The sequence below is a fragment of the Elephas maximus genome, chromosome 26 (genome assembly GCF_024166365.1).
Source record: "Elephas maximus indicus isolate mEleMax1 chromosome 26, mEleMax1 primary haplotype, whole genome shotgun sequence".
NCBI classification, from domain to species: Eukaryota; Metazoa; Chordata; class Mammalia; order Proboscidea; family Elephantidae; genus Elephas; species Elephas maximus.
Genome location: NC_064844.1, coordinates 42,698,526 through 42,714,322, shown reverse-complemented (window position 1 = coordinate 42,714,322; position 15,797 = coordinate 42,698,526). Strand labels below are relative to the sequence as shown.

General features: G+C 39.2%; 1 protein-coding gene across 3 annotated transcripts in view; it reads left to right on the top strand.

The window, feature by feature from the left end:
• PPP2R3A (protein phosphatase 2 regulatory subunit B''alpha) overlaps nt 1-15,797 on the top strand; it is a 281,206-nt gene that overhangs the window by 142,865 nt on the left and 122,544 nt on the right. For all 3 annotated transcript variants that reach the window (XM_049870480.1, XM_049870478.1, XM_049870479.1), the window contains 2 exons: nt 3,132-3,235; nt 15,562-15,664. In XM_049870480.1, the coding sequence (XP_049726437.1) occupies nt 3,132-3,235; nt 15,562-15,664 (207 nt within the window). The remainder of the gene's footprint in view (nt 1-3,131; nt 3,236-15,561; nt 15,665-15,797) is intronic.

Here is a 15,797-nt window from a genome sequence, read left to right as displayed (position 1 = left end):
TATTTTCTAAGTGCAAAGAGAAATCCGTGTTTATGAGATCTGCATCTGTTAGTGAAGTTTAGCTTGTTCATCTTAGACCAAACAGTTGTGGAGAACTTAATGCCCATGGTTCTACTTAAATCCTTGATGTGTAGTATTCACTGTTTTCCACACCTTTAAGTAATGATGGAGAAGAAGTGAATAGAGAATCAGTCTAAGAGGGACTAACACAATGGAAGAACAGAAACTGAGGAACAGTAAGTAAAGTATTTGTCAGAGACTGGCCCAAAGGATTCATCCTGGAGTTTTTATCTGTGGCAGAAAGTTGAGGAAAAAGAATGAAAGCGTCTTCAGAACCATACAAAGCTCCTCTCTTCTGCTGATGTAGCACCAGCTTCACCCATTGTGCTTGTGCCCTGTAAGGCAGCCGCTTCGTACCTGAATTTCCTCATCTGCAAAATGAGATAAAAATACCTGCCCCCTTCCGCATGGGAGTCATGTGAGGACCAAATGAAATAACAGGCGTGAGACACTATAAAATATTAAAAGAACATAACAAATATTGGGTAATAATCTCTCCCCGGAAACCCTGGTGGTGTAGTGGCTAAGTGCTACGGCTGCTAACCAAAAGGTCAGCAGTTCGAATCCTCCAGGTGCTCCTTGGAAACTCTACGGGGCAGTTCTACTCTGTCCTATAGGATCTCTATGAGTCGGAATCGACTCGACAGCAGTGGAGTCGGTAATCTCTCCCTGTGTGTATGATTAGACAGTCTTGCTTTCAGTTCCTTGTGTCTTTGATCATTCTTCGATCAAATTGATCAAACTTTCTTTGCTCCAGCTACACTGATTACCACAGACTGACTCTAAACATAAGTTTCCTAAACTCATTTTCTCTGCCTCACTGTATATCTCTACTTGTCATGCATTCTCTTCCTTTCTAAAAAATCTTGTCACTGGTTTATTCTCTCTCTTCTGTTAGTAAAAACCTCTATTCTATTGCCATCAGATTAATATCATTTATGTTTTAGATTCTTACTGATCTCCTGACTACTTAATTCTTTGATTTTTAATATTTTTTTTATAGGCCAGCCATAATTTTTAAAAGTAGTTAACGTCCACAGTCCTTGCCATTCAGTGCCCTTTGCATTTGACATTTTCTCCAGTGGCCTGGTACCCTCATGCTGCTTAATACTTGGCTACTCGGAGGACACTACTATGTGAAAAAAAGGTTGGTCTTTTTCAATCTACAGCATAGCCAATTCGTATCTTATGTCTTAAGATTTTGCCTCTGGGTCCTAATAAGTTTGTAAGTGTTAATCTCTTGGAGACTTACTAACTCCTTGTGAACTGACATGCATGCATCTTAAAAGGAGTCTTCTGGAGAAAAGACTTTAACCCGAGGGAGTGAAATTGTTTAATAGTGGAAGTAACCCCACAGGAGGTGGTAAGCACTCAGCTGAGGCTGGTGACCACTCCTATGCCTGAGCTAGAAGATTTCTTTACCTTCTAATTCTAAAGAACCCATGAGTGACTGTAACGGTGGCAGTTCAAGCACTTTGGCAAGCCAGCTTCAACCTCTCTTAGTACTTTGTCTGCCGCTCTGCACCCCAGCTTCTATAATACAGACTGTTCTTTCAACTTGCCTAGCAGTTCCCATTAGCCCTTCACATCTAAGGGCATTTCCTTGGCGTACCACCATTCTGCATGAAAGGAAGGACTGAGTTTGGGGAAAATGAATTTGACAGTTTATACACCCAAAGTATATTAATTGTGAGCTTTGTACCTTGGCAATCATAATTTACACAATAAACAAAATCCATGTGGTTGCTAAGCAACAACTTTTCCGCATTCTTGACCTCAGTGAAGATACTTGACCTTTGGACTTAAGAAATCTTAAATTCCACCTTGCTTGCAGAACATGATTTAGTGGCCCTGGCAGCAGCAGCTCCTTATTTCTGCCCTATACTTAACTTACTCTGGCTTGAGTCTCACCTTCTATATCCACATCTCCAACATGAACCCAGTAGCCTTGAATGTTCTCTTAAGATAACTAATATCATTGTAGGCACTCTTCTGTGGGCATCCCTATACACTAAGGCCTCATATCCGGAACAACGCCAACTGAACCTAATGTGGTTGCATATCTAGTCTACCCCCAAAGAGAAGCTACCCCCGTCGAATGATGAAGGCCCCGCAGATCCTATATTAAATATGAATAATAAGAATATCTTTGATAATAAGACGTAACTCTTTAAAGAGTTCCAGATTTGGGGTGTGTTTTATGTGCATGTACAAAACTGGGGAACATTTGCCAACTATTTCTCTGCCAATATTCAGGTATTATTACTTGTAGGGAAGAATTTGCCCTTTAGTAAGGGTAAGAACTTAATAAAGAACTCCTTCTTATAAGTGTGTAAGGATGATTTTTTTTTTTTTTAATTGAAAAACTTTGAGAAAAAATCAGTGCTTTTTAAGGTACTGCAGTTGTTTGTATTCACTCCCAGTTCTTCCTTAGGCTTTTATAATATGTAGTCATTTGTGGTAGCTTCTAGTATATAAATACATGATAGCATTTGATTTTTACCTTTCATCTTTTACCTGAATTGTAACCATTTAAATAGATTTGATAGCTATTTTCTTGAATAGTCTAGGCTTTTCTGGTTCTCCTTTAACCTGGAATGATAGGTTAGTAACGTGATAGGCAAAGGAGAGAGAGGGAGGCAAGAATAAAGTGTACTGACACCAAGTGACCAAGTAATAAAGGTGGCTGTATTTTTCTGGTGAAGGAAGGAAGGGCATATACAACCATTTCTTTTTCTTTCTAGAAAGTAGAAAATATAGGTAAGATTGGTGAGAAAAGTGGTTAGTTGCTTTAACTATCAGGATAAGGGAAAGAAATACGACTATAAATAAACTTGGAGAAGGGGTGAATAGATTTCCATTTTCTTCATTAAACATTTATGTTTTGCTTTTGTTTCCCCTCTGTCTCTATCTCTGAAAAGACCCTAGTATCCTACGCCCCAGTTTGGCGCCCTCTGAGGGACCTTCTGTCCACTGAGGCATGAAAAGTGAAAGCCACAAAGACACTGTACGTGGCTGCGTCATCTCTTCACTGCCTCTTGGCTTACATTGTATGTGTTTTTTATTTGCAGGTCTGTGGCTGTCCTCTCTATTGGAAAGCCCCCATGTTCAGGGCTGCAGGGGGAGAGAGGACAGGATTTGTGTCAGCACAGTCATTCCTTGAAATGTGGAGAAAGTAAGTATGTGAGCAATCATTCTGGGGCTAGGCAAAGACTTGTGTGGTCCTCATGACATGCCGTATAAAGGTCACTTATTTTACTCATTTATTCATTTTCCTTTTGTCCTTTATTTCAACAAGTAAAAAGCAGTGATTCACAACCATTTATGCCCACGCAAAAGTTCTTTGCCACAAGCCTTTATGTTACATGTCTTTCATCGGTAAAGCACAACTGCAGAAATAACTCTTTAGCAACTATTTGATACTTTCTTAGTTTTACTTATTAAATTTGGATCTTAAGATTTGAATGTGGCAGCAGTGACATAAAAGTAAATAAGGACTCTCCTTTAAGGGGAGCAAACTTGATGTCTCACGTGAAAAATACAGCTCTTACTTTCATATGATCTGATCTAGAATTTTATCTGTTTATTAAAAATAACAATTCTAGTAGATTTTAATCATTACTTTTGAAAGTTCCAGTTAAAGTAAAAAGGAATAGTACATTTATCAAGATACTTCTGAATTTTAAACTCCTGACAAGGTTTCTCAAATTTAAAACCAGCTTTCTTTATTTTTTTTCCCCTCCCTTCTTTCTTTTTTAGGCATTATTTCTTGATATGCTTATATTTATGTACTTTAGGAGAATGTCACAGCTTTCTCCTTCTATCTCTTAAAACTGATCTCCCCTCTCCATACATATTCTTCTCTGCTTTTCTGGGCTAGATACCTTTCCTGGTAAACTGTTGCAAATGACATTCATCCATGATTGTTATTATTTAAAATCAGCTTAGAGATGGCTTCTAATCACTGCTTTCCTAAAGGACCTTTGTAATATAATGCTTGAGCGTATAGTAGGTGATTAATAAATGCATTCTTATTTTTAAAAAACCTAGCAGCAAGTTCAATTGAAATTCTTCATGCATTACAAGGGAATTAAAGCAATCAGGGTATATAAGACTGTGCCAGTTAATGGACTTCATTAAAAGAACCATGCATAAGCTAAAAGTTATAAAGATGCCTCAGGTTTTCCAGGTAGATTTTAGCCATTTTTTTTTAAACAAGGAATAGTTCTAAGTTGTCCAAATACTGAGGAGTAAAAGGGCCCCGGGAGAGTCATTCCTTATATACCATCTGGATGACTATCCAAAGCCATTTCCATGGTGACCGTTTCATCTCTCTTATAGCAATTTGAAAACTGCTATGTAAAACGTAAGAAAGGTCTTTTTTTAATGTGTAGATAAGTAGGCATACAAGTGGGGGAATTCCTCGAAGACTAGAAATAGCAAAAAAGTGCAAATTAATAGGGGGTAACCACCACCAATGGAACTGGCATTCACCCTTGGGGTATTTTTTCATTGATATTTCTGGCATCCTAGATCCTAGGGGAAGAAAACAGAGCCTAGGGCCTGTACAGTAGAGCACTTAGGTTGGAATCCTTCTGTCCCCACCACTTCAGCTGGGGGGTAGGATTGGGGTATCATTTGTCTATTTTTATTATTGTTATTATTTAAAATTAACATGTAACAGTAGCAGAGTTCAAGAACTTGAAATATATAGATGTTCTAGCTTCCTTGACCCTGGTAAATGCCAGGCCCTGAGAAGTCCTGAGTCAGAGTGTGAACCAGGAGTAGAAAGAATAGAAGAAGGATATGACACAGCTCTTGTCAGAAGTATCTTCAGCCACTGAGTTCAGCATTGTTTGTGAAAACCATCTAACAAGCTGGGAAAGCAGCAAGATATGAGTCATAATTGTTTAAGAAAAAGCTTTGAAAAAGCTGGGAGATGAAAAAAGGAAATAGCCTATTCTATGAGAATCCTAAAAGGTGGTTCCCATTAGTACCATTCGTGCTAACCCTTTTCTGATGTGTATTTATTTAAGCTTGAGGACCTTGTTGAAGAATGATAACCCAAACTCAATGCTGTTGAGTCGACTCTGACTCATAGTGTCCCCATAGGGTTTCCCAGGCTGTAAATCTCTGTGGAAACAGACTGCTATGCCTTTCTCTCCTGGAGCCACTGGTGGTTTTGAACCACCTACCTTTCAGTTAGCATTCGATCATTTTAACCACTGTGCCACCAGGGCTCCTTTCAAGAATGAGAAGAAGACTAAAAATAAAGATCATGACGGTAGCTTTAAAAATCACAAATGAAGTCGATTAAGTATACATCTGTTAAAAACATTTTTTAAGAGTCTCCTACATATAAGTCATAATGCTAGGTGCTAAGGAAAACAAAGAGCTGTAACTTTGCCCACGCTTTAGCCTCTAGAGCAGTAAAAGAAAGCGAACAGCATCGTGGTATATGTTTTTGTTTTGTGCTGTCAATTCCGACTCATAGTGACCCTGTAGGACAATGTACAGCGGCCCCATAGGGTTTCCTAGGCTGAAATCTACAAAAGCAGATTGCCAGGTCTTTTCTCCAGCAGAGCAGCTGGTGGATTCAAACCTCTGACCTTTCAGTTAGCAGCCAAACGCTTAACCATTGAGCCACCAGGGTTCATTAATGGTATATGTAATATGTATAAATTAAATAGCACAAAGATCAGTAAGGGATTAGTTGTCGGGGGGGCTTCTTGAAAGAGGTAGATTATTAACTGGGCCTTAAAGAATAGGCAGCATTAAGATAAGCAAAGATGGGGGCAATATTCTAGGAGAGTAGGACAGCATGAGAAATTGTAGAGCCAAGAATGAAACCTGGGAGCAATGATGGCCTTTTCCTTCCTTTCACCCCCACACCTAACAACTACCAGGTCCTTTCACTTCTTTCAAATTTGCCCATTTCTCTACATTCCCTACTGCTAGTGTCTGTGCTCAGTCCCTCATCATTTCTTTTTTTTTAATTGTACTTTACATGAAGGTTTACAAAACAAATAAGTTTCTCATTAAAAAATACACATATTGTTTTGTGACATTGGTTGCTGTCGTGGATTGAATTGTGTCCCCAAAAAATATCTGTTAACATGGCTAGGTCATGATTCCCAGTATTGCGTGATTGTCTACCGTTTTGTCATCTGATGTGATTTCCCTATCTGTTGTAAATCCTATCACTATGATATAATGCGATGGATTAGTGGCAGTTATATTGACGAGGTCTACAAGATTAGATAGTATCTTAAGCCAATCTCTTTTGAGATATAAAAGAGAGAAGCAAGCAGAAAGACGGGGGGACATCATACCATCAAGAAAGCATCATTGGGAGCAGAGCACGTCCTTTGTACCTGAGGTTCCTGCACTGAGATGCTCCCAGACCAAGGTAAGACTGATGACAAGGACCTTCCTCCAGAGTCAACAGAGAGAGGAAGCCTTGCCCTGGAGCCAGCACCCTGAATTTGGACTTCTAGCCTACTGGACTGTGAGAGAATAAACTTCTTTTGTTAAAGCCATCTACTTGTAATACTTATGTTATAGCAGCACTAAATGACTTAAGAATTTGGAACTGGGAGTGGGGTGATACACTAACAGATACCTAAAATGTGGAAGTGATTTTGAAACTGAATGGATAGAGGACTCAGAAGGAAGTGAGGAGAACTGTTAACACCAAAGACAGATTGTGAGAAGCAGCAGCAGAGGACTGGCAGCAGCTGAACCAGGAGACCAGCGCCACACAGCACTAGAGCCGACCTACAGAGCGAGAGGGTTGAGTGCCTTGGCTTAGGAAGCTTCCTCGTGGAATCGAGTGCCTCCAGACACATAGCAGTGTTGCTACAGGGCTTTGGAACACTTGTCCAGCAGAGCAGATGCGGGCATGAGGCCTGAGAAGCCAAGAGGCCAACAAACCAGGAAGCAGAAGCTGAAGAGACAAGGAACACAGTCTCAGTCTCAAAAGGTATGACCATGACCACTGGGGTTTCAAAGGGTGGAGCCACAGCCTCGTGTTTCTAAGGGTGGAGTCACCACTCAGCAGACGAGGAGAATGGTGCCCCTAAAACCAAGGGAGCAGAGTTGCCGTCCCAGTGGGCCCAGAAGGCAGAGCTGAAGCCTAGCGCTGAGGGGCCTCCACTCAGAATTCGGAGAGTATGGCTAATACCTACAGTCTGGAGGGCAGGGCCATTGTGTAAATTGTCACAGAGAACAGAGTATTATTTTCAAGGCTTTGAGGGCTAATGTAATGTGTTCTGCTTGGTGCTTGGTCCCTTTTTTCCCTCTAGTTTCTCCCATTTGTTTTGAAAATGTCTAGCTTGTGCCTGTTCTGCCATTGTACCTTCAGAAGCAGATAACTCGTATTCTAGATTTCACAGACAAGATCTAGATGAAGAGGAATTTTTGGATTTTGGACTTGGATTTAAGACTTCTACTATGATATGATGGGGTGAATGTGTTTTACATGTGGCAAGGACATGAATTTTGGGGAGCCAAAGGGTGGAATGTCAAAGATGGAATTATATCTCCAAAAAATATCTTTGTCAACTTGGCTAGGCCATGATTCCCAGTATTGTGTGATTGTCTACCATTTTGTCATCTGATATGATTTCCCTATGTGTTGTAAATCCTATCACTATGATGTAATGAGATGGATTAGTGGCAGTTATGTTGATGAGATCTACAAGATTAGGTAGTGTCTTAACCCAGTCTCTTTTGAGATATAAAAGAGAAGCAAGCAGAGAGGTGGGGGCACCTCTTACCACCAAGAGAGCATCGCCAAGAGCAGAGCACGTCCGTTGACCAGAGGTTCCCATGCTGAGATGCTCCCAGACCAAGGGAAGGCTGATGACAAGGACCTTCCTCTGGAGCAGACAGAGAGAGAAAGCCTTGCTCTGGAACTAGCACCCTGAATTCGGAGTTCTAGCCTACTGGACTGTGAGAGAATAAACCTCTTTGTTAAAGCCGTCCACTTGTGGTTCTTCTATTACAGCACCACTAGATGACTGACAGTTGCCAGCCCATGGCATGTCAACACTCTCTGCTTCTTGACCTTGGATTCCCCATTACAAGCTTTCCTGTCCCCTCCTGCCTTCTCATCTTTGCCCCTCGGCTAGTGTGCCCGTTTAGTCTCATTTTGTTTTATGGGCCTAATATTTGGCTGAAGGGTGAACCTCAGGAGTGACTTCAGTACTGAGTTAAAAGGGTGTCTGGGGGCAGTACTCTTGGGGCTTCTCCAGTCGCAGACCAGTAAGTCATCTTTTTGTGTGTGTGTGTGTGAGTTAGAATTTTGTTCTAAATTTTTCTCCAGCTCTGTCTGGGATCCTCTACTGTGCTTCTTGTCAGAGCAGTCATTGGTGGTAGCAGGCACTATCTAGTTGTGCCAGACTCAGTCTGGTGGAGTCTGGTAGTTGCGGTCCATCGGTCCTTTGGACTAATCTTTCCGCTGTGTCTTTGGTTGTCTTCATTCTCCCTTGTGCCAGATGGGTTGACACCAGTGAAGTATCTTAGATGGCTGGTCACAAGCTTTTAAGAGTCCAGACGCTCCTTACCAAAGTATGATGTAGAACATTTTCTTTATAAACTATGTTGTGCCAGTTGAGCTAGATGTTCCTCTAGACCATGGTCCCCATAGTCCTCAGCCTAGTAATTCGGTCCCTCGGGGAGTTTGGATGTGTCTATAGAGCTACCGTGACCTTGCCTTGGACAAGTTGTGCTGGCTTCCCCAGTATTGTGTAGTGTCTTACTCTTCAACAAAGTTACTAATCTATTGTCTGTTTAGTGCTTTTCCCTCCCCACCCCTCCTCTCCCTCGTAACCATCAAAGATTGTTTCTTTTTGTATGTAAACCTTTTCATGAGTTTTTATAATAGTGGTCTCATACGATATTTGTCATTTTGTGATTGACTTATTTCATTCAGCATAATGCCCGCCAAATTCATCCATATTATGAGATGTTTCTCAAATCCATCATTGTTATTTATCATTGCGTAGTATGCCATTGCGTGCGTGTACCATAGTTTGTTTATCCATTCATCTGTTGAGGGGCGCTTAGGTTGTTTCCATCTTTTTGCTATTGTGAATAATGCTGCAGTGAAAACGGGTGTGCCTGTGTCTATTCATGTGACGGCTATTTTTTCTTTAGGATATATTCTTGGGAGTGGGATTGCTGAATCATATGATATTTCTATCTCTAGGAAGCACCATATCGTTTTCAGTTATCGTTTATGCAGTGCATAAGAGTTCCACTCTTCTCACAGTCTCTCCAATAATTGTTATTTTCTGTTTTTTGGTTAGTGCCAGTAATGTTAGGATGAGATATGGTATCTCATTGTGGTTTTGATTTGCATTTCTCTAATGGCTGTTGATCACAAGCATTTCTGCGTGTGTTGGCCATTTGAATATCTTCTTAGGTGAAGTGTCTGTTCATATCCTTTGCCCATTTTTTAATAGGGTAATCTGTCTTTTTGTTGTATACCCATTAAAACCATATCTGCCGAGTTGATTCTGACTTATAGCGACCCTATAGAGGGTTTTTTTTGTTGTATAGGTGTTGGATTTTCCTGTAGATTTTAGAGATTAGACCTTTGTCGGATTTGTCATAGCCAAACATTTTTTCCGACTCTGCAGGTTCTCTTTTTACTCTTTTGGTGAAGTCTTTTGATAAGCATAAACGTTTAATTTTTAGAAGATCCCAGTTATCTAGTTTATCTTCTAGTGTTTGTATATTAATTTTGGTTTGTATCCTGCTTATGCCATGTATTAAGGCCTCTGTGTTGAACCCTATTTATTCTTTTATGATCTTTAAAATTTTGGGTTTTGTATTTAGGTCTCTGATTCATTTTGAATCAGTTTTTGTGTATGGTGTGAGGTATGGATCCTGCAGATGGACATCCAGTTTTGTCAGCATCATTTGTTAAAAAGACTATCTTTTTCCCCCAATTGATGGACTTTGGCCCTTTGTCAAAGATCAGGTGACTGTAGGTGGATGGATTTACATCTGTGTTGTCGATTCTGTTCCATTGGTCGCTGTGTCTGTCCTTGTACTAGTATCAGGCTATTTTGACTACAGTAGCTGTATAGTAGATTCTGAGGTCAATTAGTGCGAGTCCTCCTACTTTATTCTTCTTCAGTAGTGCTTTACTTGTCCAAGACCTCTTCCCTATCCATATAAAGTTAGTGATTAGTTTTTCCATCTTTTTAAAGAATGCTTTTGGTATTTAGATCAGGATTGTGTCGTATTTGTAGATTGCATTGGCTAGAACTGACATTTTACAGTGTTGAGTTTACCTATCCATGAGCATGGTATGTTTTTCCATTTATGTAGGTCTCTTTTGGTTTCTTGCAGTGGTGCTTTGTAGTTTTCTTTGTATAGGTCTTTTATATCCCTGGTTAGATTTATTCCTAAGTATTTTATTTTTTTTAGGAGCTATTATAAATGGTGTTGTTTTCCTGATACCCTTTTCATCATTCTCTTTATTGGTGTATAGGAATCCACCTGATTTTTGTATGTCTATCTTGTATCCTCCTACTCTGCTGAATCTTTCTATTAGTTCCAGTAGTTTTCTCATGGAGTCTTTTTGGTTCTGTGTATATATCATCTGGAAATAGGGACAGTTTTACTTCTTCCTTACCAGTTTGGATGCACCTTTATTTCTTTTTCTTGTCTTATTGCTCTAGCTAGGACTTCCAGCATAGTGTTAAAGAGGAGTGGTGATAAAGGTCATCCTTGTCTTTTTCCTGTTCTCAAGGGGAATGTTTTCAGCCTCTCTCCATTAAGAATGATGTTGGCTTTTGGTTTTGTATAGATGCCCTTTATTATGTTGAGCAATTTCCCTTCTGTACCTATTTTATTGAGAGTTTTTTTTAATCACAAATAGGTATTGGACTTTGTTAGATGCCTTTTCTGTGTCAATTGAGATGATCATGTGACTTTACATGGAGGTGATCATGATTATGTGGGCGGTTACATTGATTTTCTAATGTTGAACCATTCTCACATACCTGTTACGAATCCCACTTGGTTGTGACGTATTATTTTTTTGACATGATGCTGAATTCTTTTGGCTAGAATTTTGTTAAGAATTTTTGTATCTATATTCATGAGAGATATTGGTCTGAAATTTTTTTGTGTGATGCCTTTGCTTGGATTTGGCATCAGGATTATGCTGGCTTCATAGAATAAATTTGGCAGTACCCCTTCCTTTTCTATGTTCTGGAATAGTTTGAGTAGTACTGGTATAAGCTTTTCTCTGAATGTTTGGTAGAATTCTCCAGTGAAGCCATCTGGGCAAGGATTTTTCTTTTTTGGGGGCAGATGGGACAGAGTTTTTTTATTACCTTTTCAATCTCTTGTTACGGGTCTGTTCAGATTTTCAACTCCGTTTATGTTAGTTTGTGTAGGTAGTGGCTTTCTAAAAATTTGTTCATTTTCTCCAGATTTTCAAATTTGTTGGAGTATAGTTTTTCATAGTACTCTGTTATGATCCTTTTTATCAGTTGGATCTGTTGTAATGTCCCGCATTTCATTTCTTGTTTGGGTTGTCTGCTTTCTCTTCTGTTTTTCTTTTTGTCGGTTAGGCCAAAAGTTCTTCAATTTTGTTGATCCTTTCAAAGAACCAACTTTTGGTTTTGTTGATCCTTTCTATTGTTTTTCTATTTTCTGTTCCACATTTTTCTGCTCTGATCTTTATTATTTCCTTTCTTCTGATGGCTGTGAGCTTCTTTTGCTATTCTGTTTTCTGTTTGACTTGTAAAAGTAATATTTTGATTTTGTCTCTTCTTTTTTGATATATGCATCTTTTGCTATAAATTGCCTCTGAGCACTGGCTTTGCTGTGTCCCAAAAGTGTTAGTATGATGTGTTTTCATTTTCATTTGATTCTAGGAATTTTTTTTTATTCCATCTGTGATTTCTATTACCCATCGGTTTTTAACAGGATGTTATTCAGTTTACACGTATTTTATTTTTTTTCTTGCTCTTCCTGTTATTAATTTCTGCTTTTATGGCATCGTGATCAGAGAAGATACTTTGTATTATCTCAGTGTTTTGGATATTGTTGAGGGTTGCTTTGTGGCCTAAAATGTGGTCTGTTTTGGAGAATGTTTCATATGCATTAGAAAGAAACATATATTTTGCTGCTGTTGGGTGAAGTGTTCTATGAATGTCTGTGAGGTCAGGTTGGTAGACTGTGGCCTTTACATCTTCTGTATCTTTGTTGAGTTGCTTTCTAGATGTCATGTCTTTTACTGAGAGTGATGTGTTGAAGTCTTGTACTATTACTGTGGAACTGTCAATTTCTCTTTTCAGTGCTGTTAGAATTTGTTGTATATATTTTGTAGCCCTGTCATTGGGTGGATAGATATTTATCATGGTTATGTCTTCATGGTGGATTGTCCCTTTAATGATCATATAATGTCCTTCTTTGTCTTTTATAGTGAATTTTGTTTTAAAGTCTAATTTATCTGAGATTAGTATTGCCAATCCTGCTCTTTTTTGATTGCTGTTTGGTTGATATATTTTTTTCCATTCTTTGTTTTTAGTGTATTTGTCTTAGGCTGGGTTCTCTAGAGAAGCAAGACATATAAATATATAGAGAGAGATTCATATCAAAGAAATGGCTCTCATGGTTCTAGAGACTGTAAAGTCCCAAGTCTATGGCTCAGGGAAGAGACTTTTCCTGACTCATGTAGCCACAGAGGCTGGCAAACCCAAGATCGGCAGGCTGGAGAGCAGGGCTGTTGCTCACAGACTGTGAAAACCGAAGAATCCCAAGATCAGCAGGCAAGACTGCAGCCAAGGCGCTAGCTCAGGTCCCAAGAACCAGAGGTCGGATAAACAGGAGCTAGCTGCAAGATCCAGCACAAGTTGAAACCGCTTCCTTCCACCTGAGTATCCACCCGCACTGGATACAGGCCATACACCCAAGGAAACTGCCCCTCAACTGATTGGCTCCTCACAGCAGATCCCATCACAGGGATGATCACATGTCAGATCTCAACAGGGAAGTGATCACAACATTATGTGACTGCCAAAACACAGAGAAGCATGGCTCAGCCAAGTTGACACACAACCTTTACCATCACAATATTTATGCCTTTGTTTTTAAGGTGTGTCTCTTGTAGGCAGCAAATTGATGGTCCTGTTTTTGTTTTGTTTTGTTTTTCTGTTGTCACTCTCGGTCTCTTTATGGATGCATTTAAGCTATTTATGTTCAGTGTGTAGATTGATAAGTGTGAGTTTATTGCTATCATTTTGTAGTGCTTTTTTTTGTGCAGCTGACATTTTCTTTGTTCCTCTTACTCTCCTGTGCTGAATTCCTTTTGTTTTGTGGATTTTTTTTTTTTTTTTTCGTTTCTGTAGATTTTATGTTTACTGAGACTTTATGTTTTTCTTCTTTATTTTTATTTTGATGAGTAGGTTTGTTAACTTTCTTTGTGGTTACCTTGAAATTTACCCCACATTTCTAAATTTGAATTAGTCTTTTATTACTTGATATTCCTTTGACTTCCTTTTCTTTTGAAAATTCTATACCTACACCATTTATTCCTGCTTTTTAATTGTTCTCACATTGTTGTCATTTACAGATTGATCTCTCTGGTTCCCTGTTGTAAATCTTTTAGTTTTGTTTTATCCTCGAGAACTCATTATGTAGGTTGGTATCGGCTGATGTGGTCTTGCGTCCTAGATTCAGGCTGTTTTCTGATGTTCGTTCTCTAAATGAAAGACTCCCTTTAATAGTTATTGTAAGTTTGGTTTGGTGTTTACATATTCCCTTAATTTCTGTTTATCTGGAAATGTCCTAATTTTGCCATCATATTTAATTGAGAGTTTTGTAGGAAATATTATTCTTGTTGGCAGTTTTTTTCTTTCAAGGCTTTGTATATGTCATCCTATTGCCTTCTTGCCTACATGGTTTCCGCCAAGTAATCAGGCCTGGCAACCTCTACCCTTATCATTTCTTGCTTGGATTGGTGCCATAGTCTCCTGACCATCTCCCTACCTTCAGTTTCTTTCCCTGCGAGTCCATTCTCTAATGTACTACCACAGTGATATTTCTGAGAAATACAGCTGATCATGTTACTGCTGTAGTTAAAATTCTTCTGTGGAGCAAACTAAAGTCCAGGATTCTTGACTGACTTAAAAGGGCCTCCAGGATCTGATCCTACACGTTCATGTTCCCTTCTCATACGGTGCCAGCACTCCACACTTTAGTCATAAGTGATACTTTAAGTTGCCTAGATGTTCCCTGCACTGTCATACCAGGCATTTTTACATGCTGCCCTCTTTACCATGGCATTTTTCTTTCCTACTTCAGGGCATCTCACTTGCCCTTTTGTGTCCTTACATGATACTGTATGCTTACTTCTGACGTGGCCATCATGCAGGAGTATAATCTTTTTATTGCCACAGCCCTCCAGTATTTAGAAGCTCCTTGTGGAGCATGGATCCCTGGTAGTGCCATGGTTAAGAGCTTGGCTGCTAACTAAAATGTTGGCAGTTCAAATCCACTAGCCACTCCTTGGAAATTCTATGGAGCAGTTTTACTCAGTCTTATAGGGTTCCTATGAGTCGAAATCAACTAGATGGCAGTGGGTTTTGGTTTGATTATGGAGCACAGAACTGTGTTGTCTTTGTTTTATCCCAAGTATCTTCAAAGCCAGACATAGTACCTGGCACACAGTTAGCAGTCAATAAATGACTAAGAAAATTTGGAGACTTAACTGGGCATAGAGATTAAAGAAAAAAAATTACTTAAAAATGACTTCAAAGTTTTAAGCCCAGATAACTCAGAATGGAACCACCATTTAATAAAAATAGATGTCCAAGAAAGAGGCAGACTTTAAGTGGAAGATTTTAAGTTTGGTTTCTGGTATGTTGACTTTGCTGTCACTATAAAGTATGTAAATGGAAATGTCCATCAGTTTATTGAAGATAAGGAACGTTCAGCGGTTAGTTGGAGGTGAGGTAAGCTCAGAAGACTTACCAGAGCATTAATTTTTAAAGCTTGTTTCTTCGAAGTCTAATTTCAATATCTCCATATCAGGTTGGCTGTAAATATGCCTGCCAACTTGGGCAAGCAGAAGTTTATGACTTATGTGGTGCATAGTAGTCCATCTGATGTTTTCCCTCTTGGCCGATTGGCAGCTCTGGGGTTCTATTCTAGGTATCTGTGCTGGACCTGAATGCACAATCCCACTTGAGTATATTTTGATAACACATATTTTATGTACGGTAGTTCATTTGACTCTGGTCTCAGCCCCAGTAGCATTCTACAAAAATATTATACCATCTTGTTACTGAGCTTTTATTAAGAAGTTCCTTTGACAAAACAAGGGCTTGGAAAAATTCCCTTTTTTAATCATTTAAGAGACCTCTTGCTTCATTAACCATTTCGGCCTTCAGATCAGACTGAAATTACAACTGTTGAAGTTGCAGACACTTTTTTCACAGTAGCCAGTCTTCCTAAGAAGTTGTTATTTTATAGGTTGCTGAATAACCATCATGATGATGCCTCTAAGTTCATCTATCTTCTAGCAAAGCCCAACTGCAGTACCCTAGAACAGGAGGATTTCATCCCGTTACTTCAGGTAATTTTCATTTCCTTTTGAAAATAAGTGCCATTTTTGGAATTTCAGAGCTTTTTTAAAAACTTGCAACTATAAGTTATGTCAGTTAAACTATACATATCCAGAGCTCAGATTTTAGAAGGGTGGTTTTCAA